This window comes from Fusarium keratoplasticum, chromosome 2 (assembly GCF_025433545.1).
Source record: "Fusarium keratoplasticum isolate Fu6.1 chromosome 2, whole genome shotgun sequence".
NCBI classification, from domain to species: Eukaryota; Fungi; Ascomycota; class Sordariomycetes; order Hypocreales; family Nectriaceae; genus Fusarium; species Fusarium keratoplasticum.
In genome coordinates, this window is record NC_070530.1 from 2,524,049 (window position 1) to 2,541,676 (window position 17,628).

At 54.4% G+C, this 17,628-nt stretch overlaps 5 protein-coding genes across 5 annotated transcripts; 3 read left to right on the forward strand and 2 right to left on the reverse strand.

The window, feature by feature from the left end:
- Positions 1-1,191: 1,191 nt before the first annotated feature.
- On the forward strand, positions 1,192-3,261 carry NCS57_00270200 (TGc domain-containing protein; the record flags this gene model as incomplete). The annotated part of the gene is made up of 1 exon (XM_053052725.1): positions 1,192-3,261. The coding sequence occupies one exon, from the start codon at positions 1,192-1,194 to the stop codon at positions 3,259-3,261; it is 2,070 nt and encodes a 689-aa protein (XP_052917971.1).
- Positions 3,262-5,071: 1,810 nt separating this feature from the next.
- NCS57_00270300 (uncharacterized protein) lies at positions 5,072-7,608 on the forward strand (the record flags this gene model as incomplete). The annotated part of the gene is made up of 3 exons (XM_053052726.1): positions 5,072-5,266; positions 5,373-6,557; positions 6,613-7,608. The coding sequence occupies exons 1-3, from the start codon at positions 5,102-5,104 to the stop codon at positions 7,606-7,608; spliced, it is 2,346 nt and encodes a 781-aa protein (XP_052917972.1). The 5' UTR covers positions 5,072-5,101.
- A 698-nt stretch (positions 7,609-8,306) lies between these two features.
- Positions 8,307-10,088, reverse strand: NCS57_00270400 (MFS domain-containing protein; the record flags this gene model as incomplete). The annotated part of the gene is made up of 2 exons (XM_053052727.1): positions 8,307-9,857; positions 9,909-10,088. 2 exons carry the CDS (start codon positions 10,086-10,088, stop codon positions 8,307-8,309), a joined length of 1,731 nt encoding a protein of 576 aa, XP_052917973.1.
- Positions 10,089-11,367: 1,279 nt separating this feature from the next.
- Positions 11,368-12,831, forward strand: NCS57_00270500 (UDP-N-acetylglucosamine--dolichyl-phosphate N-acetylglucosaminephosphotransferase; the record flags this gene model as incomplete). The annotated part of the gene is made up of 2 exons (XM_053052728.1): positions 11,368-11,793; positions 11,854-12,831. The coding sequence occupies 2 exons, from the start codon at positions 11,368-11,370 to the stop codon at positions 12,829-12,831; spliced, it is 1,404 nt and encodes a 467-aa protein (XP_052917974.1).
- Positions 12,832-13,633: 802 nt separating this feature from the next.
- Positions 13,634-16,378, reverse strand: NCS57_00270600 (uncharacterized protein; the record flags this gene model as incomplete). The annotated part of the gene is made up of 1 exon (XM_053052729.1): positions 13,634-16,378. The coding sequence occupies one exon, from the start codon at positions 16,376-16,378 to the stop codon at positions 13,634-13,636; it is 2,745 nt and encodes a 914-aa protein (XP_052917975.1).
- Positions 16,379-17,628: the final 1,250 nt, after the last annotated feature.

Genomic DNA, 17,628 nt, shown 5'->3' on the forward strand with positions numbered 1-17,628 from the left:
GCCCGTCGGTTCGGCAATGTACATGATGCATTAGTCGTCTAACTAATAATTCCCATTTCCAGCTGCCCCCAAAATCTACGCGTTGTACTTATTTAGCGTAACTGTCTGGCCCCGCGCCCCGGTGCCCCGTGCGGGTTACGGCACATTGACCCGAATCGATTGTCGATCGAACGTTCAGAGAGGCTGTTGCCCGTATTTATTGGGGGCTGTGTTTGAGGTCTAGGCATTTTTAGAACCCATAATACCTGCAAGTGACGATAATTTGCTACCCCGTAAATGGACCAAATACTACATTGTGTACCTAAGCGATGTCGAGTTTCTCAGGCTTTCGTTCCCCTTGCAGAGCCGTCTCCAGGGTACGGGATGCACAGATGCATCGGGAGATGGGACCCTCCACATGCCGTTGGGACGACGAATACCGTGTGACTCAACTTTGAAACTGAAATTATCTCTGGATCAAGGATTGCAGTCGGGTTGGCCAATTCTCGCGCAGCCAACACTCTCCTTTAACCTGGACAACTCATGGGCTAATGTAGTCCAGCCTGGGCACAGATATAGAATCTGATGCTGGGCGATAAGTTGCCACAGGCTGTGTTGGTGTTACAAGGAAGCGTCTTGACGAAATCCTCGGACTAGCTCGATAAACAAGCCAAAGAATAGACAAGAAAGAGACAATATGCCTGTCATGGTGTGATCATCAGCGTAATTTTAGCAGCCAAGATTGTAAGATCGGTTGGCTCTAGAATATGATGAAACTCGAGCTGGAGAAGGATCTTCCCCTCCCCGCCCTCGAAACTGCGGCTCCAGGTCCCACCTACAGGGCTGTGTCCGACCCCTTCAATCAGCGCTCAAGCATGGACAGGACAGTGGTCGCCTGGGGCCTGGGCAGACCCCAAATCCTTCGAGACTTTCCATATCTTCCAATTCATCCCACCATGGAGGCCCTTCTTCCCTGAGTCACCTTCAACATCTCCCTCGCTGTCGTTACCTATCCTTTCGCTAGACTTCGAGTCACAACCTCGCATTCGTCTTCTTCGCTGGCAACTGACGTGGCCGTCGCGTCTCCAAGCTGTTTCACTCTTGCTTGTCGCCACACTCCAGCCGCACCTCCACCTTCCGGTTTTCGCAGACCATACAAGGCACCTCTTGAACAAAACCGCACATTTGAGGCCCCTTTTACCTGCCAGCATCATGGCCGAGACCGAGGAGCCCCAGTTCAACAGTCTGGCTGAGAGAATTGCCGCTCTCAAGAAGCAGCAGAGTTTCACTGGCGCCCCGAGTCCTGAGCCCTTTCGCAAGCGGCCTCCCCCTCCACCCCCTCCCGGCCGTCCTGCGGCTGAGGCCAGGAGCCAGACGGTGCCAGTCATTTCAACAACAGCTGATGCCCCCGTTAAAAGCAATCCATTGATTCCTCCGAGGCCCAAGAGGATCGTTTCGACTCCTGCTGTAGAGCAAACTATAGCAGAATCTCCACATGATGAGGCCCAACATCGTCGTCCTGGGGGCCCACCTCCGCTCCCAAGTCGCACATCGTCGATGCAGCCAGCGCCGACCTTGCCACCGCGGCGCGCATCGACACAACCTCCTGGGTTGATGGTCAGGCGTGGCTCTGGCTCTTCAGAGCTATCTCAGCATTCCACATTATCTACACTGTCTGCAGGGCGGCCCCCTTCGTCAATCACAAGCCAAGGTTCTGAAGGCACGCCTGGGCACAAGCTACCTCCAGCTTATGATCCAGCAAGCCTCCCAAAGTTACCGCCAACTCGAAGGGAACGAGAGGAGGCTGCAGCTGCCGCCAAGGCAGTAAAGACCAAGCGGTCTATACCTTCACTTCGGCCTCCCAAGAGTGCCGAGCCTGCACTGCCGCCACGGCCAAGCCTTCCACCAAGACTCCCTTCGCGCCCAGCCAAGCCACAGGCGAGTGCCGTTCCCGAGCCTCAGGAGACAGCCCAGCCCAAGAAACTGCCTCCTAGGACAACTGCAAACACCAAAACAAACACCAAAACGCCCATTATTATTGGATTCTCGTCCGGACGGAAGCCGTCACATGAAGATGACTCCCAAGAACCCCCGATACCAACCGTGCGACCTCGTATACCCAGCCGTCCACGCTCAGAGGATGAGCCTCCGCCAATCCCTACCTCATCGCGCCCCTCAGCGGCCCAGATCGAGGCATTCACGGTCCGAGCTGCTACTCCAGTAGCGCCGGTATATGGTTGCCTCATTTGTCGAGATTGGAGTGGCCCCGATACAGTGGCAGCGCAATATCCTAGGGGTTCGTTGCCGAGAACCGACCCTACTGGGTATTTGGCAAAGGTGCTCTGTGACCCATTCCCGTCTTATACAGACAAGGCGCGAGCCATATTCACCTGGTTCCATCATAACGTTGACTACGACACGGCCGCATTTTTCGGCAATAATGTCAGACACATGACTGCCGAGGACACTATCTTCACTGGAAAAGCCGTCTGCGCAGGGTACGCAGAGACATACAAGGCGATCGCAAACAGAGCTGGGCTCGAATGCGTCGTTGTTACTGGCCATGGAAAGGGATTCGGATACACACCACTCAAGAAGGGTGAGCGTCCTCCGCCGGCCAAGCCAGACGGGCATGCCTGGAACGCAGTCCGTATCGATGGCGGGGACTGGAAGCTTTTGGACGCTTGCTGGGGTGCCGGTCATGTGTGCGGGCAAAACTACACGGCTAAGTTTTCGCCTGTGCAGTTCGTAAGTTCCAACGAGGATTTTGGCAGAAGACATTTCCCAGCCGAGTCACGCTATCAATTCCGCTCCGACGGCCAGGTTGTGGGTTGGGACGCGTACTACACCGGCGGCATCGATGGGGAACCCCATACGATGTGCGGGACAACTGCAGATGAAGGAATTGCCGAGTATAGCGTGGAACCGAAACAGCTTCATCTCTCTGTTGACAGCGGCGAAATCGTGCGGTTTCAGTTCTCCAAAGCCTGCGAACACTGGTCATCCAAGATGAACGGCGGCAAGGAACGCCTAGTGATCCTCAGCCTCCCCCGCGGCGAGGGAACCCGCGACGAAATGGTGCCACTGCAGACTGACGGCTATTGGTATTGGATCGATGTCAATGCGAAGGACCTGGGTCCTCGGGGCAAGTCGGTTAGGCTGCTTGTCCTGACAAAATTCGGCGATCATGACCCAAGGGGTGTCACGGGTGATGAGTTCCGTGCCAAGATCGGCAGATACGCAATGCAGTGGGAGTACCTTGTAACCTGGGATTTGGTTTGAGGTCTGGTGGTATATTCAACATGGTTGATGTGGAGTCTTGGGGTTGGCATAATACTACAAGTTGCAAAGACTCTTACGATATAGACGCCAAGATAGTAGGTCAAACTAGGAATCTTCCGCCCTGCATTGAGATGCACGAACCAACGATGACCAGCGTTCTGGAACACAGGTGCCATTTATTGGTTGGGATTTGCTAAGTGCTGTATTCCCAGCATAAAGCCGGAATGGCGCTGGAAGATTATCGCCAAGTTATGCGGCAACGCGGCTGTTTCTTGGAAATCGGCACCAATACGGCGTAAGTCCAAATAATCGAACGTGAGGCTTATACATGGCTTCATCCATGCAGCCTCATTTGTGGTTTGAGAGTCTGGAAACTCTTTCTCAGAATTTGACATCACGCACAAGTACCCAGTATCAATCAGCATGATCATGACCAACACCACTATTACAAATGCTCAACTGATGTAGTGGGGATATACTTTCAAACCTCCACAATTAGATCCATGCGAGTAAGCTGCTTGATACCCCGAGATGATTTCTCTTTTCTCCGTCGTCAGCCTTTCTTCTGCTGTGGGTTCTGCAACCGTGAAACCTGAGGGAGGGGGCGTGATGTTATGGATGATGGAGGCATGTGGTCGCAACTTCCTTCTCCAATTCTAATGCAGCCGGCCTCGGAAGGAAAGAGCACCTCAGACCACCCAAGTTCTTCCAGTTTTTGTTATGGAGACCTTGTATTCTCAACGCTTTGTGCACTGACTGGGGCATACGTCGGATTGCAACATGCTTGGCCCGGCAGAAAGAATCACAATCACACTATCACCGTAAGACTCCAAGACCTCTCAAGCAATCACGTGGGTCTCTGGTGAGACTCGGATGGAGGGCTCGTGGATACAGACTGACAGGATTCCTTGCCCTTTCACCGAAGGCTCCGCCCGCCACAAAAGCCAGAGGCTGGCTCGAACGGCCATGGTCGCATGCGGGAAATCTCGGTAGCCCTCGTGTGTGGTCTCGGACGACCGAAAGGACCCCTACGGCGAGGACAGAGAAGCAGCCAAGAAACGGCCAAGAGACACCAAGAACGAACCCAGCTTTTAGCGGCTCGGCTTTTTGTCTGCGGACGTGACCGTCTTGGGTCAAGCCCTTGGCTCTTCCACGGGGCAAAATCGACTATCCCCGCACTTCTCGAGGGCTAGATTGGAGGGAGGACTCGAGACCTTGAGGTCTTGGGGCAGGTGATTGGGGCGTCGCGGCGCGCCATTGGACCATCACTTTTGAGGACAAGGAGATGCTTGCCAAGATGGCACCTCTCTCCGACATTCTCGACTAACTGTGGGCAGCTTTCTCGGCCGTATCTTGGCCACAAAGCCGTGCTGCCGATGACGAGAGCGAGGAGGCAATTGGGGGAGACTTGGCCGGCCTGCATACGCACACAGCCCCGAGGCCTGCAGTCGCCTGCAGCGCAGCTTCTACGCAGGCCATCCATCGACGTCTGCGGGCGTGCTCTACCGGGTGGAGATGTCCGAGAAATTAGGTCTAGGCGAGTACGCGACGGCCTATCAGCACCGCAACAGGCGACGCCTGTGACTTCTTGGCGGCCAAGATAGGCGCCGTTTGCCAGACTTGTGGCTGTTGCCAGAGTGGATCGCCCAGAAGCCAAGTTCACCAGCAAGATGGCGTCCGGCCGATGAGCCCGGTCATCGCTTGGACGGCTTAGGCTCGTCATTCTACGCCATCCCAGTCCCAGCATGGCCAGAGTATATAACCCCGGGCCCCAGGTTTTGGCCCCTTGTCCTCTGGATCTCCAGCGTCACCGAGTGACCCATCGCGACCAAGGATCGAAATGATCTCATACAATGCTCGTAACCAGAGGATAGAAGCCTGGGTCAACGCGGCCACCGAAGAAAGCGAAGACGCCGCCCCCACAGACCCCGAAGCCCGCGACCTGCATGACCAGGAGAAAGCCCAGCGAATCGAACATGAGGATCTGTGTCGTGAGAATAAGCAGGTAGGTCCCGCATCGTCGGCCCAACCTCCATGCCGGCAATCAATGTGTTGCTTGCTTGTTGTATCATCGAGTGCCGTTTTGTTCTGACTTGTGATTGTGTAAAAAGACCTACAAGGGCCGCGTTTTGCTATGGCTCGCTCTCCAGAGCACCGGTGTCGTCTATGGTGACATTGGCACCAGCCCTCTCTACGTCTTCAGCTCGACCTTTACCGAACAACCATCATGGAAAGACCTCGTGGGCGCCCTGTCAATAATCATCTGGTCGCTCACCCTCATCGTGACTGTCAAGTACTGCTTCATTGTGCTGTCAGCCGATGATGACGGCCAGGGAGGCACCTTTGCCGTCTACTCGTTGCTCGCCCGCTATGCCAACATTGTCCGAACCGACCCCAGCGGCCCCGAGAGGATTGTGGTGCGCCTGGATCGCGAAACTGGCGCCGAATTGCCGCCAGCCGGGAGGATAGTACGAGACTTCCTCGAAAGGAGTCGAGCCGCGAAGGCGGTCCTCAAGACTGTCGGCATCCTGGGAGTCGCCATGGTCATGGCCGATAGCGTCTTGACACCCGCCCAGTCCGTACTGGGTGCCATCCAGGGCATTCAGGTTGTGAGGCCCGATCTGGGAAGGTCTGCCATCGTGGGAATTAGCTGCGCGATACTCGTCTTCCTCTTCCTACTCCAACCACTCGGTACATCCAAGATTGGTACGACCTTCGCGCCAGTGGTCATGGTCTGGCTCTTCTTCAACTTTGCCGTCGGCATTGTTAACCTCGTCCGATACGATCACACCGTGCTCAAGGCCTTTAGCCCACACTACGCCTTTACATATTTGATCCGAAACGACTCGAACGGCTGGAAGTCCCTGGGCGGTTTGCTGTTGGCATTCACAGGTGTCGAATCTCTCTTTGCAGACCTGGGTGCCTTTGGGAAAAGGGCCATTCAGCTCTCCTGGCTGGTCCTGGCCTACCCTTGCCTGCTTATCACATACTGTGGCCAAGCTGCCTTCATTGCCCACGACAAGGATGAGACGGCCTTCACGAACCCTTTCTTCCGTACGGTGCCCGAGGGCAGCTTCTATTTCAGCCTGATCATTGCCATTCTTGCAGCCATTGTCGCGAGCCAGGCCTTGATTACCAGTTCATTCCAACTCATCTCGCAGCTTATGAGGCTGAGCTACTTCCCACATATCAAGACAGTTCACACCAGCCGTCAGTTCCACGACCAGATTTATATGCCCTTTGCGAACTGGCTGCTGATGATCGGCACTGTTGTGGTCACGGCTGTCTACAATAACGTAAGTTGGTCCTTACCACTCTAATTCGACCATTCTCTGACCTACTTTGGAATAGACAACGAGTCTAGGCCATGCCTACGGTGCCTGCGTCATTCTCGTCACGTTTATCACGACTTGCCTAGTGTCTCTGGTGGCCCTCATCGTTTGGCGAGTGCCGACCATGGTTGTGCTGTTTGGATTCCTAGTCTTCATTCTCCTGGACAGTATCTACCTCAGCGCTGCAATGAACAAGGTACCGGATGGTGGTTGGTTCGCCATCGTGCTATCCTTCATCCTTTCAACCGTCTTCATACTCTGGCGATGGGGTAAGGAGCAACAATGGGAGGCGGAAATCAAGGACGTGGTAGATCCGGCCGACTTTCTGCTTTCGTCCCGCAGCACCTCTCGCAACAACTCGATTGCTAGAGAGGCGGGAGATAGTTCGATCCGTTCGGTCCGTCTTCGACTTGCGCCCGAGTTTGGAGGCGGAAGCATCACGCCGGCCCCAGGTCTCGGCATCTTCTTCGACAAGGTTGGCGGCAGCGGCGATCACATCCCAAAAGTGTTTACACAATTCATCCGAAAATTCCAGACTCGGCCGCAAGTTATTGTCTTCTTCCACATGCGGCCCCTGTCTCAACCCACAGTGCCCTACGACCAGCGATTCGTCATTTCCCGGGTCACGACCAAGATCCCCTCCTGCTATCAGATTGTGCTGCGACATGGTTACATGGACGACATTCTTACACCAAACCTGGCCCGTATCATCGTGAATGAGCTTATGACGTTCATCACGAGGGGCCCGTTCCCACCAGATGAAAGTGACTTGCCTCCGGATGTACGAGACGAGCTGGATGCCCTTCGGTCCGCGGAGGAGGCCCAAACGGTATATCTCATGGGCAAGCAAACGATGCGAGTGCAGAAACGAGAGAAACGAACACTCAAGAACATTTGCCGACGCGTGGCGCTTGAAGCATTCTTGTGGATCAGGGAGAATTCGAGAACCAAGCTGGCCAACCTAGACATTGACCCCGACAGTCTCGTCGAGGTGGGCTTTGTAAAGGAGATATAAGGGGAGGGCGATTGTATATTTTTTATGAAGCGATACCCGGCATACACCACGGATAAAGAAGAAGCTGGAGTTTTTGGATTTCGTTTTTCTCTCTCTTTATTTTGATTTCTGGGTAGGACATCTGAGCAACAAAAAACACCCAAAAGGCGCTTTGTCGGTTTTTATATCCGGGATCCATGGTTGGTTGGTTTGGGAGGCTAAACTGAAGATTATTTATATTGTTCGGGAACTTGGGTAGCGTCGACGATGTTTATGAATCTCTCCACTTCGATCCTGTCGCCGGGGTCGCTTTTGCTTAGATAGTACGGAAAGGGGTTGATATACCCAAAAAGCAATTGCAATTGAAACGATGAATGATCTCAGTCTCTGGTCCTGGGCCTGTTCTGGCGATGTTGCTGTCTTTGAGACGAAGATGAAGGCTTGAGACAATCTAATAAGCTTAGATTGCCATGGCGTCTGGACATTCCAGACATGATGTTGGGGACTCGAGTTCTCGGGCATTTATATCCTAGAGATATTCACGACACGCTTTTTCAGTTGGCTGTGTCCCACGGTGGAGAATCTTTTTGTATGAACGCGAATATTTCGAATTATCCAGCTAAAGACTTTTGTATTAGATATGCAGAATTTTGATACTATGTGCCATAGATTTACCCCTGATGCTAACCATGGTTGAGGGTCCCCAGCGTCGCCATGCTTTACCACTTGAAGTTCTCCCTCTTCCGTATCCTGCCTCCATACTTGTACACAATCGTAGGGATAGGGATCAACGCGATGGCGATGAAACCCAACAACGAGTTACCCCAGCCGACGCCAAGGGATGTAAACATCTCTGGTCCGGCGAGGGGCAGGAATGCAGCTACGACGCTGCGCATGACGGAAAATGCGGCGAGAGCACTGGCGGCATAATGGGCATAGGCGTCGATGAGGTACGCCTGGATGGGCATCCACGTCCCCACGATGCCGATGCCAAACGGCACGAGACCAATTACGGGGACGATCCAGTGGACGGCCTTGTCGGCGGACCAGCCGTACCAGAAGAAGGTTATGGGGAAGATAAAGGCAAAGTAGATGCAGTCTGGGAGGCGCATCTCGGGCTCGTAGACGCCGTTGTTGGCCTTTGTCATGCGGACGACCGTCTTGTCAGACAAGGCTGAGAAGACGGAGAGCCCGACCATGTAGCCAATGAGCAGGGAGAGGTAAACGATGCCTGTTATGCCGATGGACCAGTGGTAGCTGCCCTGGAATACCATGGGGATAGTGTTGAAGAGGAGGTAGAGACAGCCGTACGAGAAGGCGATGTAGAGCGACACGCCAAACACGATGGGGGAACTAAAGAGTAGGCGGAGGGGTCGCGTGAGGCCATTGAGGAGGATTCGACGACGAGTCAGAATAGGGGCGGATGGATCGATGTAGCAGCTGCGTAGCTCTGGACGGTTGAGCTCCTTTCGAAGACGCCTCGTCTTTCGGCGGATGAGGACTTGGTGGTTCGTCTCGCAGCTCAGGATGGCGATGGCGATGACGATAATGGTGGCAGGAATAAAGGTGATCCAGTTGACCCAACGCCATCCGATAGTTTCAGCGACGAAGCCGCCGATAACTGGCGCGGTCGAGGGACCGATCATGGTTCCGATCATCCAGAGGGTCATGGCCTTGCCTCGTTCACTGACAGGAAAAAGGTCGGCGACGATAGCACCTCCAACGGTCTGGGAAGCAGAGCCACCAAGGCCACACATGAAGCGGAAGAAGATGAGGGTGTCGAGAGATGGGGCAAGGGCACATCCTATAAGCCAGGCGCAGAAGAAGGCATTCGCGCCGGTGATGATGATGTGTCGGCCGTAAATCTCGGACAAGGGCGAGAGGAAGAGGGGACCAACAGCATAACCTAATAGGAAGATGCTAACAGGCATGGAACTCTTAGTTAGGTCAGTCTCGTGGTACGTATCCGCAACGTAGGAGATTGTCGGTGCCAAGATGGAAGATGCAAAGGGCGTCATGAAGGTGATGGCGGAGAGGAGGCCAGTGATGAACCACTTGCGGGACTGAGAAAAGTTGAGGGGATGTTGAGGATCATGCTGGCTCTCCCAGCCGACGATGCCATTGTCTAGGTCCATGACTGGGTGTACAGGCGGCGGTAGTCTCTCTTTCGTCTTGCTCTTGGCTAGAGAGAGGCGGCTGAGGATGCTGCGGTGTGTCTTGCGGCTGGCATTTGTCGCTCGTGTTCCAGTCCTTTCAACTTGGATCATGTCCTATGAACATGTTAGTAGAGCTATATCGCTCTGTAAACAGTCAATACTCACATCTTGGGCCTCAATGTCAAAGTCTTCGGGTGACTCCCGCCCTTTCTTCTCGTTGATTTCATCATCTTTGTCTGAGATTACCGATGGAGGTGAGAGAGTGGCCTCCTTGTCTTCTACCGCGGCAGTGTTTTTCTCTCGAATAAACCCAGAGGCCTCTCCCTTTTCGCTGCCAGAGCTCATTGTACTGAGAACTTCAACTCAATAATGTTCCTGACGAGACCCATAAGCCGACTGAAGCCGGACTGAAGTTGAAGTTGTAATCTTTGGCCGAGGACTACAAGACAGATGGTGGTGAGAATACAAACAAGACAACCAGAATAGTGCAAAGTGAGGTAGGCAATTTGGAGGATATCGAGACAAAATATTGCATCAAGAGGGCATCTATCTGTATTTCAAATCAAATCAGACAGGGTCACCATCTAACCCCACCCCTATATCCGGCGGAGTGGAGATGCCATGGCCAAGCCCTCGGGGATCGGAGCCGAGGAGGAGTAGGCCGGCCCCACGAGTCTGTCGATGGCAAGGCGCATGATGAGCGAGTGAAAGGGGATCGGATCGACAATGGTTTCTAGTTGCGCCGGCAGAAGAGGAGTTGACAATGGTTGAGAAGCCGGGAACTAGACGGATGTACATCGTTGAAAGAGAGCGATGTGGGAACCCTTGCTCGGGGGGTGACTCAACAGCGACGCTGAAGTTCCACTGAAGTACGCAAAAGCAGCTCATGCACAAGTATCGGAGATGCTGCTTTGGGTGTCGTATCGACTCTCCTCGTTCGTTAGGAACCTACGGATCCCCAAAGACCTTCTATTGGTTCAAGACGTTAGCTCCCGCCGCTTCAACCAGCCAATAAAGCCAGACCAGGCTCTAGGTACATACCCGCAGTTCCTAAGATCCGAGTCGAGTCGGTATTAAAGACCATCATGGGGCATGGCGGTGTTTTCAAACCGGACTCTTGGGGGCCGGGGGTGGCATGAAGTGCTGACGAACATGCTGCAGGTGAGATTGGGTCTCGCAGCGTCCCACAGTGAGAAATCAACTACAACGGATCCGCATTGAAATGTACAAATTGGACTGTTTCCTAGAAAAGCGCAGTTAATGATTTGCTGTTGAATCAATGTGGAGTTTGATAATGTCTCCTCCCCCGGCGGCACGTGCTTCCGCGACACGCCTCCACATCCCGTCCCCAGGTACCTACCCTACCAAGGATGGAAGCTCAACGTGTCACCAAAACTTGAACCTCGTATTTTGTACTTCCATCGGCTGCAACAAATCGCAGCATCCATTGTCTCTACTGTAAACCACCTATTCATCGCCCACGCTCTTTAACACCGTCAATCGATTCGTCTCCTTCTCGCGACCAGGATGCGCCCTCACTCGTTCCCCGCGCGCCACTCGAATTAACTTGGAACTACACCCCCACCATTCCATCATACCTTTCAAGCCGACCGTCGCTTCCATCATGGCCGCCGCCTCGACGACTTCGCTCTCGCGACCCGAGACCCTGTCCCTCCTCGCCCTCTCCGGCGCATCCCTCGCCGTCCTCGCAAACACATTCCACGGCGATGGCGAACCCCTCATCGCTTCGCTCTCGCTCTCCCTGCTCGCCTTCTCTATCTGCTATGCCATGATACGCTGGTTGGGGCCGACCTTTATGCGCGCCGGCTTCCGTGGTCGCGACATGAGCAAGCTGCACCGTCCCGACATCCCAGAGTGCATGGGCGCTGTATGCGCTGCTGTCTATCTCATCACCGTCATGGTCTTCATCCCTTTCCCCTTCTACAAGGACATTGTGGCTGCGACGAGTGGTGGTGGAAATCGCGATGTCGTCGTCGAGCTGGAGCAAGTCAACCAGGGGCGCTTCCTGCACCGCTTCCCCCACAACAAGGTAGGCTTCTCATGATGGACACAATCTAATAGCCAATACTGATATCGATTTCCCCTCCAGCTTGCCTCCTACCTGAGCGCCATCATCTCCCTCCAGACCATCGCTCTCCTCGGAGTTGGCGACGACCTCTTTGACATTCGATGGCGGCACAAGTGGTGGATTCCTGGTCTGGCTTCCATCCCCCTGCTCGTTGTCTACTTTGTCGACTTTGACGTCACCTCGATCGTCCTCCCCGTCCAGCTCCAGCCCTACCTAGGAGAGCTCTTCGATCTCGGTCCCTTCTACTACGTCTACATGGCCTGCGTCGCCATGTTCTGCCCCCAGAGCATCAACATGTTGGCTGGCATCAACGGCATCGAGGTTTCCCAGTGCGTCGTCGTTGCCCTGCTCCTCGTCTTCAACGATTGTCTCTACCTCTTCACGCCCTACCCTCACCCCGCCACCGACTCGCATCTCTTCTCGCTCTACTTCCTCCTCCCCTGGATCGGCGTCTCTTGCGCTCTGCTCTGCCACAACTGGTACCCCGCCAAGGTCTTTGTTGGCGATACCTACTGCTACTTCTCGGGCATGGTTTTCGCAGTTGTCGGCATTCTCGGCCACTTTTCAAAGACTCTCGGCCTCCTCCTCATCCCGCAGCTGTTCAACTTTCTCTACTCGTGCCCACAAATTTTCGGTCTTATCCCTTGTCCACGCCACCGACTCCCTCGCTTTAATGCACGAACCGGTCTTCTCGAGCCCTCCGTCACCCCATGGTCTCCTGAGCGCCAACCCCACCCCCTCATCGCTCAAGTCCTCCACCTGCTGGCCAAGCTCCGACTCCTCAAGGTCACAACCGACGAGAAGGGTCAGTTTGTCGAGACGAGCAACTTTACCATCCTCAACCTGTGGCTCGTCTGGCGCGGGCCCCTGCGCGAAGATCGCCTCGCCTTTGAGGTGACCATGCTGCAGCTTGTGGTTGGCCTATTTGGCTTGTTCGTGAGGCACCGTCTTGCTCTGTTGGTATTTAAGGAAGACAACTGGGGGACTGTGCACTACTAGGAAAAAGGGCATCCGGGAATGCCCCCAGTAAAGATCTGGTACGTACCTATACAAGAGTGCTCAAACTTGACAGTTTGAAGACTCAACTCTCGTCAATAATGATACCCTGCCTAAATAGATAGCGTGACGAAATGAATACAACATTGAATATTATCCATCAAATATAAAGTTGAAAGATTTCGAGGCGGATGCGTACTCATCCACCCCGACTAAGAATTCATTGTTTCCCTCATCGCGAGGCGACGGGACTGACTGACTATACGGATACTACATCGAACTGCATATAGAACATGCAAACCAACCCCGGTCGCGCCTATAAGTACAAGAGAAAATCCCAAAGCGAGACTTGGCATAGGCATCATTCCTTGCCGTCCTTTCCTTTCCTTTCGTTCTTACAACACCAACCAGCCAACCCATTCGTTCGTTTCCATCCGAGGAACTCATCGTCCATCATCCTCTTCAACATAACTAACTTGGCCATCGCCAACCAAGACACCTGGTTTTCTCGCCAATACATAAACAACCCAAAGGGCGCATCGCGTGCCGTCAATACATAGACACCTGGACCCTGCGCCATGTCGAGGCTTGGTGTCAAGTCCTCTGCAGGATCGCCCTGAACCCATCCATTCATTGTCCTGATCCTCTTCAAACGCCAACCATCGGAGGTGCCACCCGACGTACAAGCCAGTGTATAAGAATAGCAGAACTCCGGGCTTTTGAATCCGCCATCCCCAAGAAAAAAAGCAAACAACAAAATTTTGGAAATCGATAGTGATGCTAAGCGTACAACCGCGTCGTCATGTTACAGGGAACCGTTGGTCGCGACAGCTGGTACTGTAGATGCCAGGTTCTCCGCAGTCTTCTCGGCCGAGGGGGACTCGAGAATGATGTCGACTTTTGTGTCTTCCGGACTCGAAATGGAAGGCTTGTGGAGCGTATTGCCCCCGGCAGTTTTTCCTGCCTTGTTCATCCGGCTCTTGGTGTAGTCGCTCAGACTGAGTTTCTTCTTGATAGGGCTGGGATGAGCTGCAATGCCGTTGACCGCTGGAGGGGCGAACGGACTTGGCAGGGTGCCCATAAGAGGAGACTGAACCAACCCAGCGGACTGTGGAGTTGTCGCATGCTGGATCCCAAGACCGGTGCTATCAAAAGCAGGTACTGGAGGCAGCTGGACACGAAGATCGGGAGTTTTTGTCTTTGTCGACGTGTCGCTCGCGGCAGATCCGAGAACAGGTGTTGTGTTTGCTGAAGAAGCATCAGGCATGGGCAAGTCTCCAGCCTGTGAACGGGGTGACGGCAGTTCGGATTCTGATCGCTTAATCACAGGAGTATGCTCCATTATAGGCGAGTCGACTTCCATTGCGGTCCCATTCGACGTTTGCGTAGTTAGGGATAGTCTGCGGCGCTCTTCTTCATCACTTCGTGCTCTTTGGCGATTGTTCAGCAACCGCTTAGAGAGCGAAATGATGCGCTTCTTTGGCCGGGGAGATCGGTTGGGCTCGCTGTACCACTCGCCCTCGACCGGATCGGTTTGCACAGCAGCGTCGCAGTACACCGCTCTTAGCGTGGCAGATGACTGACGGGAACGGCTGATGGAAGATGCTTGGGTCGTAACCGAGGCCTTGTGGGTGGTTCGAGGAGAATGAGAACTTGCGGGCGAGCAAGACTTGCTCCTGCATGTCCCAGAATCGACATAGGTCTTGTGTGATGCCGTTGAACCATGGCGGGCTTTTGATTTTGACGAGTTCGATGCGGTACCGTCGGAGACGCGCTTCTTCTTCCTTGCTGGTTGTTGCTGTTCCTGTTCCAAACGACGGAATGTGGACTCGACTGCAGCAAGCTTTCGCTTATCCCGGTCCGTCTGCTCGGTTAGGATGTTAGGCTTATCCAAAGAACCTTGTCGAAGGGGAGTTCGATCGCGGCTTGGAGGCTTGCTACGCGAGGAGCCCGATTGAGACCTGTTATCGTGATCTGCCCCATCGTCAACCTGACCTTCACTCGTGGCCCGGCTGTTGGGAGCCGGTCCTGTGCTGGTTGGTGAGATGGCTTGCGCCTTGGATTTCCGTTGCTTCTTCTTTGCAGGACGCGCTTGGGTTTGTCCAAAGAGATACTGTCGATGGAATCGTGCAAAGGCACAGTTGTTGTCCAGATCGCAGGCACAACCACCATACTCGGACAGTATACGGTCGATCCAATTCGATATTGCCATGTACTCGGTTTCGTCCACTGGAGTTTCGCCGTTGCTGGGTGATTCGTCGTCGCTGAGACCAAGAAGATGAAGCCAGCGAGCATCAACACTCTTTTCCAGTCGGAAGTCCCAGGGGAGAGTGATCTGCTCGCCAGCCGAAATGTACCTATCACTTACAATCCAGAAATGGTATTCGCTCTCGTCGGAAAGGTAGGTGTCGAGCTGTGAGTTAGGTTTGCAGCTTCGGCGGACATAGCGAGCGAGTGACCCCTCCTGTCTTGTGTCGATATATAGGGGGAGAACAGGATGGAAGAAAACAAAGGGAAGAGGAGAGGAGAGGTCGGCCCAGAGATTTGCTGGGTCGGCACAGTAGTCTTTTTGGAAGCCAATCGCTCCATTCAACTCGACGAGGGGTACGTCCTTATCGATGGGTGTAGCAGAGTTGAGAAACCTCCACCGCAGAGATTTGCCATCATCGAGTGTTCGCGTGGCATCCCTGACGTCGAGTTTGGGCTTTTTGGCTTCCAGGTTTGCCGGTGTCTTTTGGAACACCTCGGAATGACGCCTGCCAACCTCATTTCTCATGGTGTCGGGCTCGCGGAGCCAACGGGACAGAGCTGTGGGGATGGCCAGACTGGCAAACGCATTATTGTGGGAGTCTGGGACATCCCTTGCATTGTACAAGTCGTAGAATCCTTGTGAATAGTGGTGGATCTGAAAATCTTCGGGAAGGTCGGGTGGGGTGGTTGCAGGGCTGGGAGGATGAGCAGGATTTGATCGCGCGTTCCCGTAGGAGGGGCTTCGTTTAGGAGCCTGGGAGCTGACGGATTGAGAGGATCGATGGGAAGATTTTGCCTTTTTCGGAGGAGGAGGATGGTCTGCGGAATGGCCATGCTTTCCATTTTCTTGTGGTCCAGCATGGCCGTTTATTTGCAAGTCGTTGGGTTTGGCCCGCTTCTTGTGGCCCTTGGAGGGGGGCCGCTTCGTCTTCTTGTCCGCAGGCTGGTCTTCGGGGGCCCCGTTCTTGAGACGGGTTGTGCGCTCAATAGCTTTTTGGCGATCGAGAGGACGAGGTTTGCATTCTGCACAGGAGTGGTCAAAGTCCTCACGGATCGCCTCCTCTCTATTGTTAGGGTAGAAGCAGTCGATGTGTTGCCACGTGTCACACGTCTCGCAGTAGATTGTGTTTCCATCATCGTCAGTGAAGTTGCAAATACACTTGATCGTGTATGGCTCTTCCTCCGCCGTCTCGACCTTTCGGGCGACGTCGCTCTTGGGCGTCGCGCCTGGCTGTGCAGGAGGCGAAGTCTGACTAGGAGCCGCGGACTGCGTGGACAGCGCCGCCGTCTTGTCGGTCATAATCTGTGGTGAAGCTCACAGGGCAGTGGGCGTCGGGGAGGATGCGTAGGGTGTTTACCGTCGCGGTCTTTGGGGCATGACGACGCCGTTCAGAACGCGCGCCGGGGACACCGCAGGGAAGAGTCGCAAAGAATAGTCGCCGGCAGTCTCATGCGGCAGGAGAAGGAGGGTGAGAGATCTCGGGGAAGGTAATCGCAGGCGTCGAAGCGTGGACTCGAGAGACTCGTCGAGGCGTCAGCGTCAAGGGTGGAGGGCGAGCGCCGCGACGACGGGAGAAAGAAAGGCGATAGTCGTGATCAGTCGGGTGCCCAGAGTAGGAATATGGGCGGTAGACACGAGTCGAGGGCGTGTTGGGGACACGATCGGTCGGTTTGTGTTTTCGCAAAACTCGTTGTGATCCGTCAAGGCCGGGTTGAAGGCGAGGAGGGTCGAGGTGTCGAGTGCGAGACGACGTGGATTAGGCTTTCGTTAAGAGAAAAAAAAAAAAGGAGGAAAAGAAGTTGAGACTACTCAAACACAATCCATACACGGGGAGCGCTTGGAGCAGACGAGACAGTAACGAGAGGGAGGATTGAAGATCGTGGACTGCACGAAGAAGGATGGGTGATGGAGGAAGAAGATGGGGAGGAGCGACAAGGCCGGGTGCTTGCTTCAAGACGAGTGCGGTACTGCGGTACCGACCTGGGACCTGCCCGCCTGCTGGGGGTTTCCAGTTGGCTGAGGCAGACGGAGGAGCAAAAAAAAGGTACGTACCCATGGAAGGTACCCTCATCAACGGCACCTCACTCGCCCTTCTCGCCCACCGGGGACTCCCACTCACCTTGCGCAGCGCTCAGCTTCAGAGGGTACCAATGGACCACTGGGTCTGTCTCTGGCGTGTTCTGCTGGGCTTCTGCTGGGTTGGGCGGCAGTCCAAAGGGGAAGTAAGAGGGACGGGGACAGTGGTCCCCCCCAAGAAGAGACAGGACAGAGAGACATGGAAGAAGAGACGAGACAAGGACAAAAAGAGAAATCTGGCGCTAAACCAAACCTTGACTGGCGGTGGATAGGGAGAAATCTTAGTGCAGCACGCAGGGCGCTTTCTCGGCCTGAGGCACTGATATGGATGACATGAACGCGGCCGCTGCAGCTGAGCACAGGGCTGGGAGGGGGGAGGGGAGGAAACTCAAGTGAGGGGAGATCGGGGGGGAGGAGACTCTGAAATTGCGGATGGCGAGAGACACGAGCGGGAAACCCTTGGGCTCGCTGGC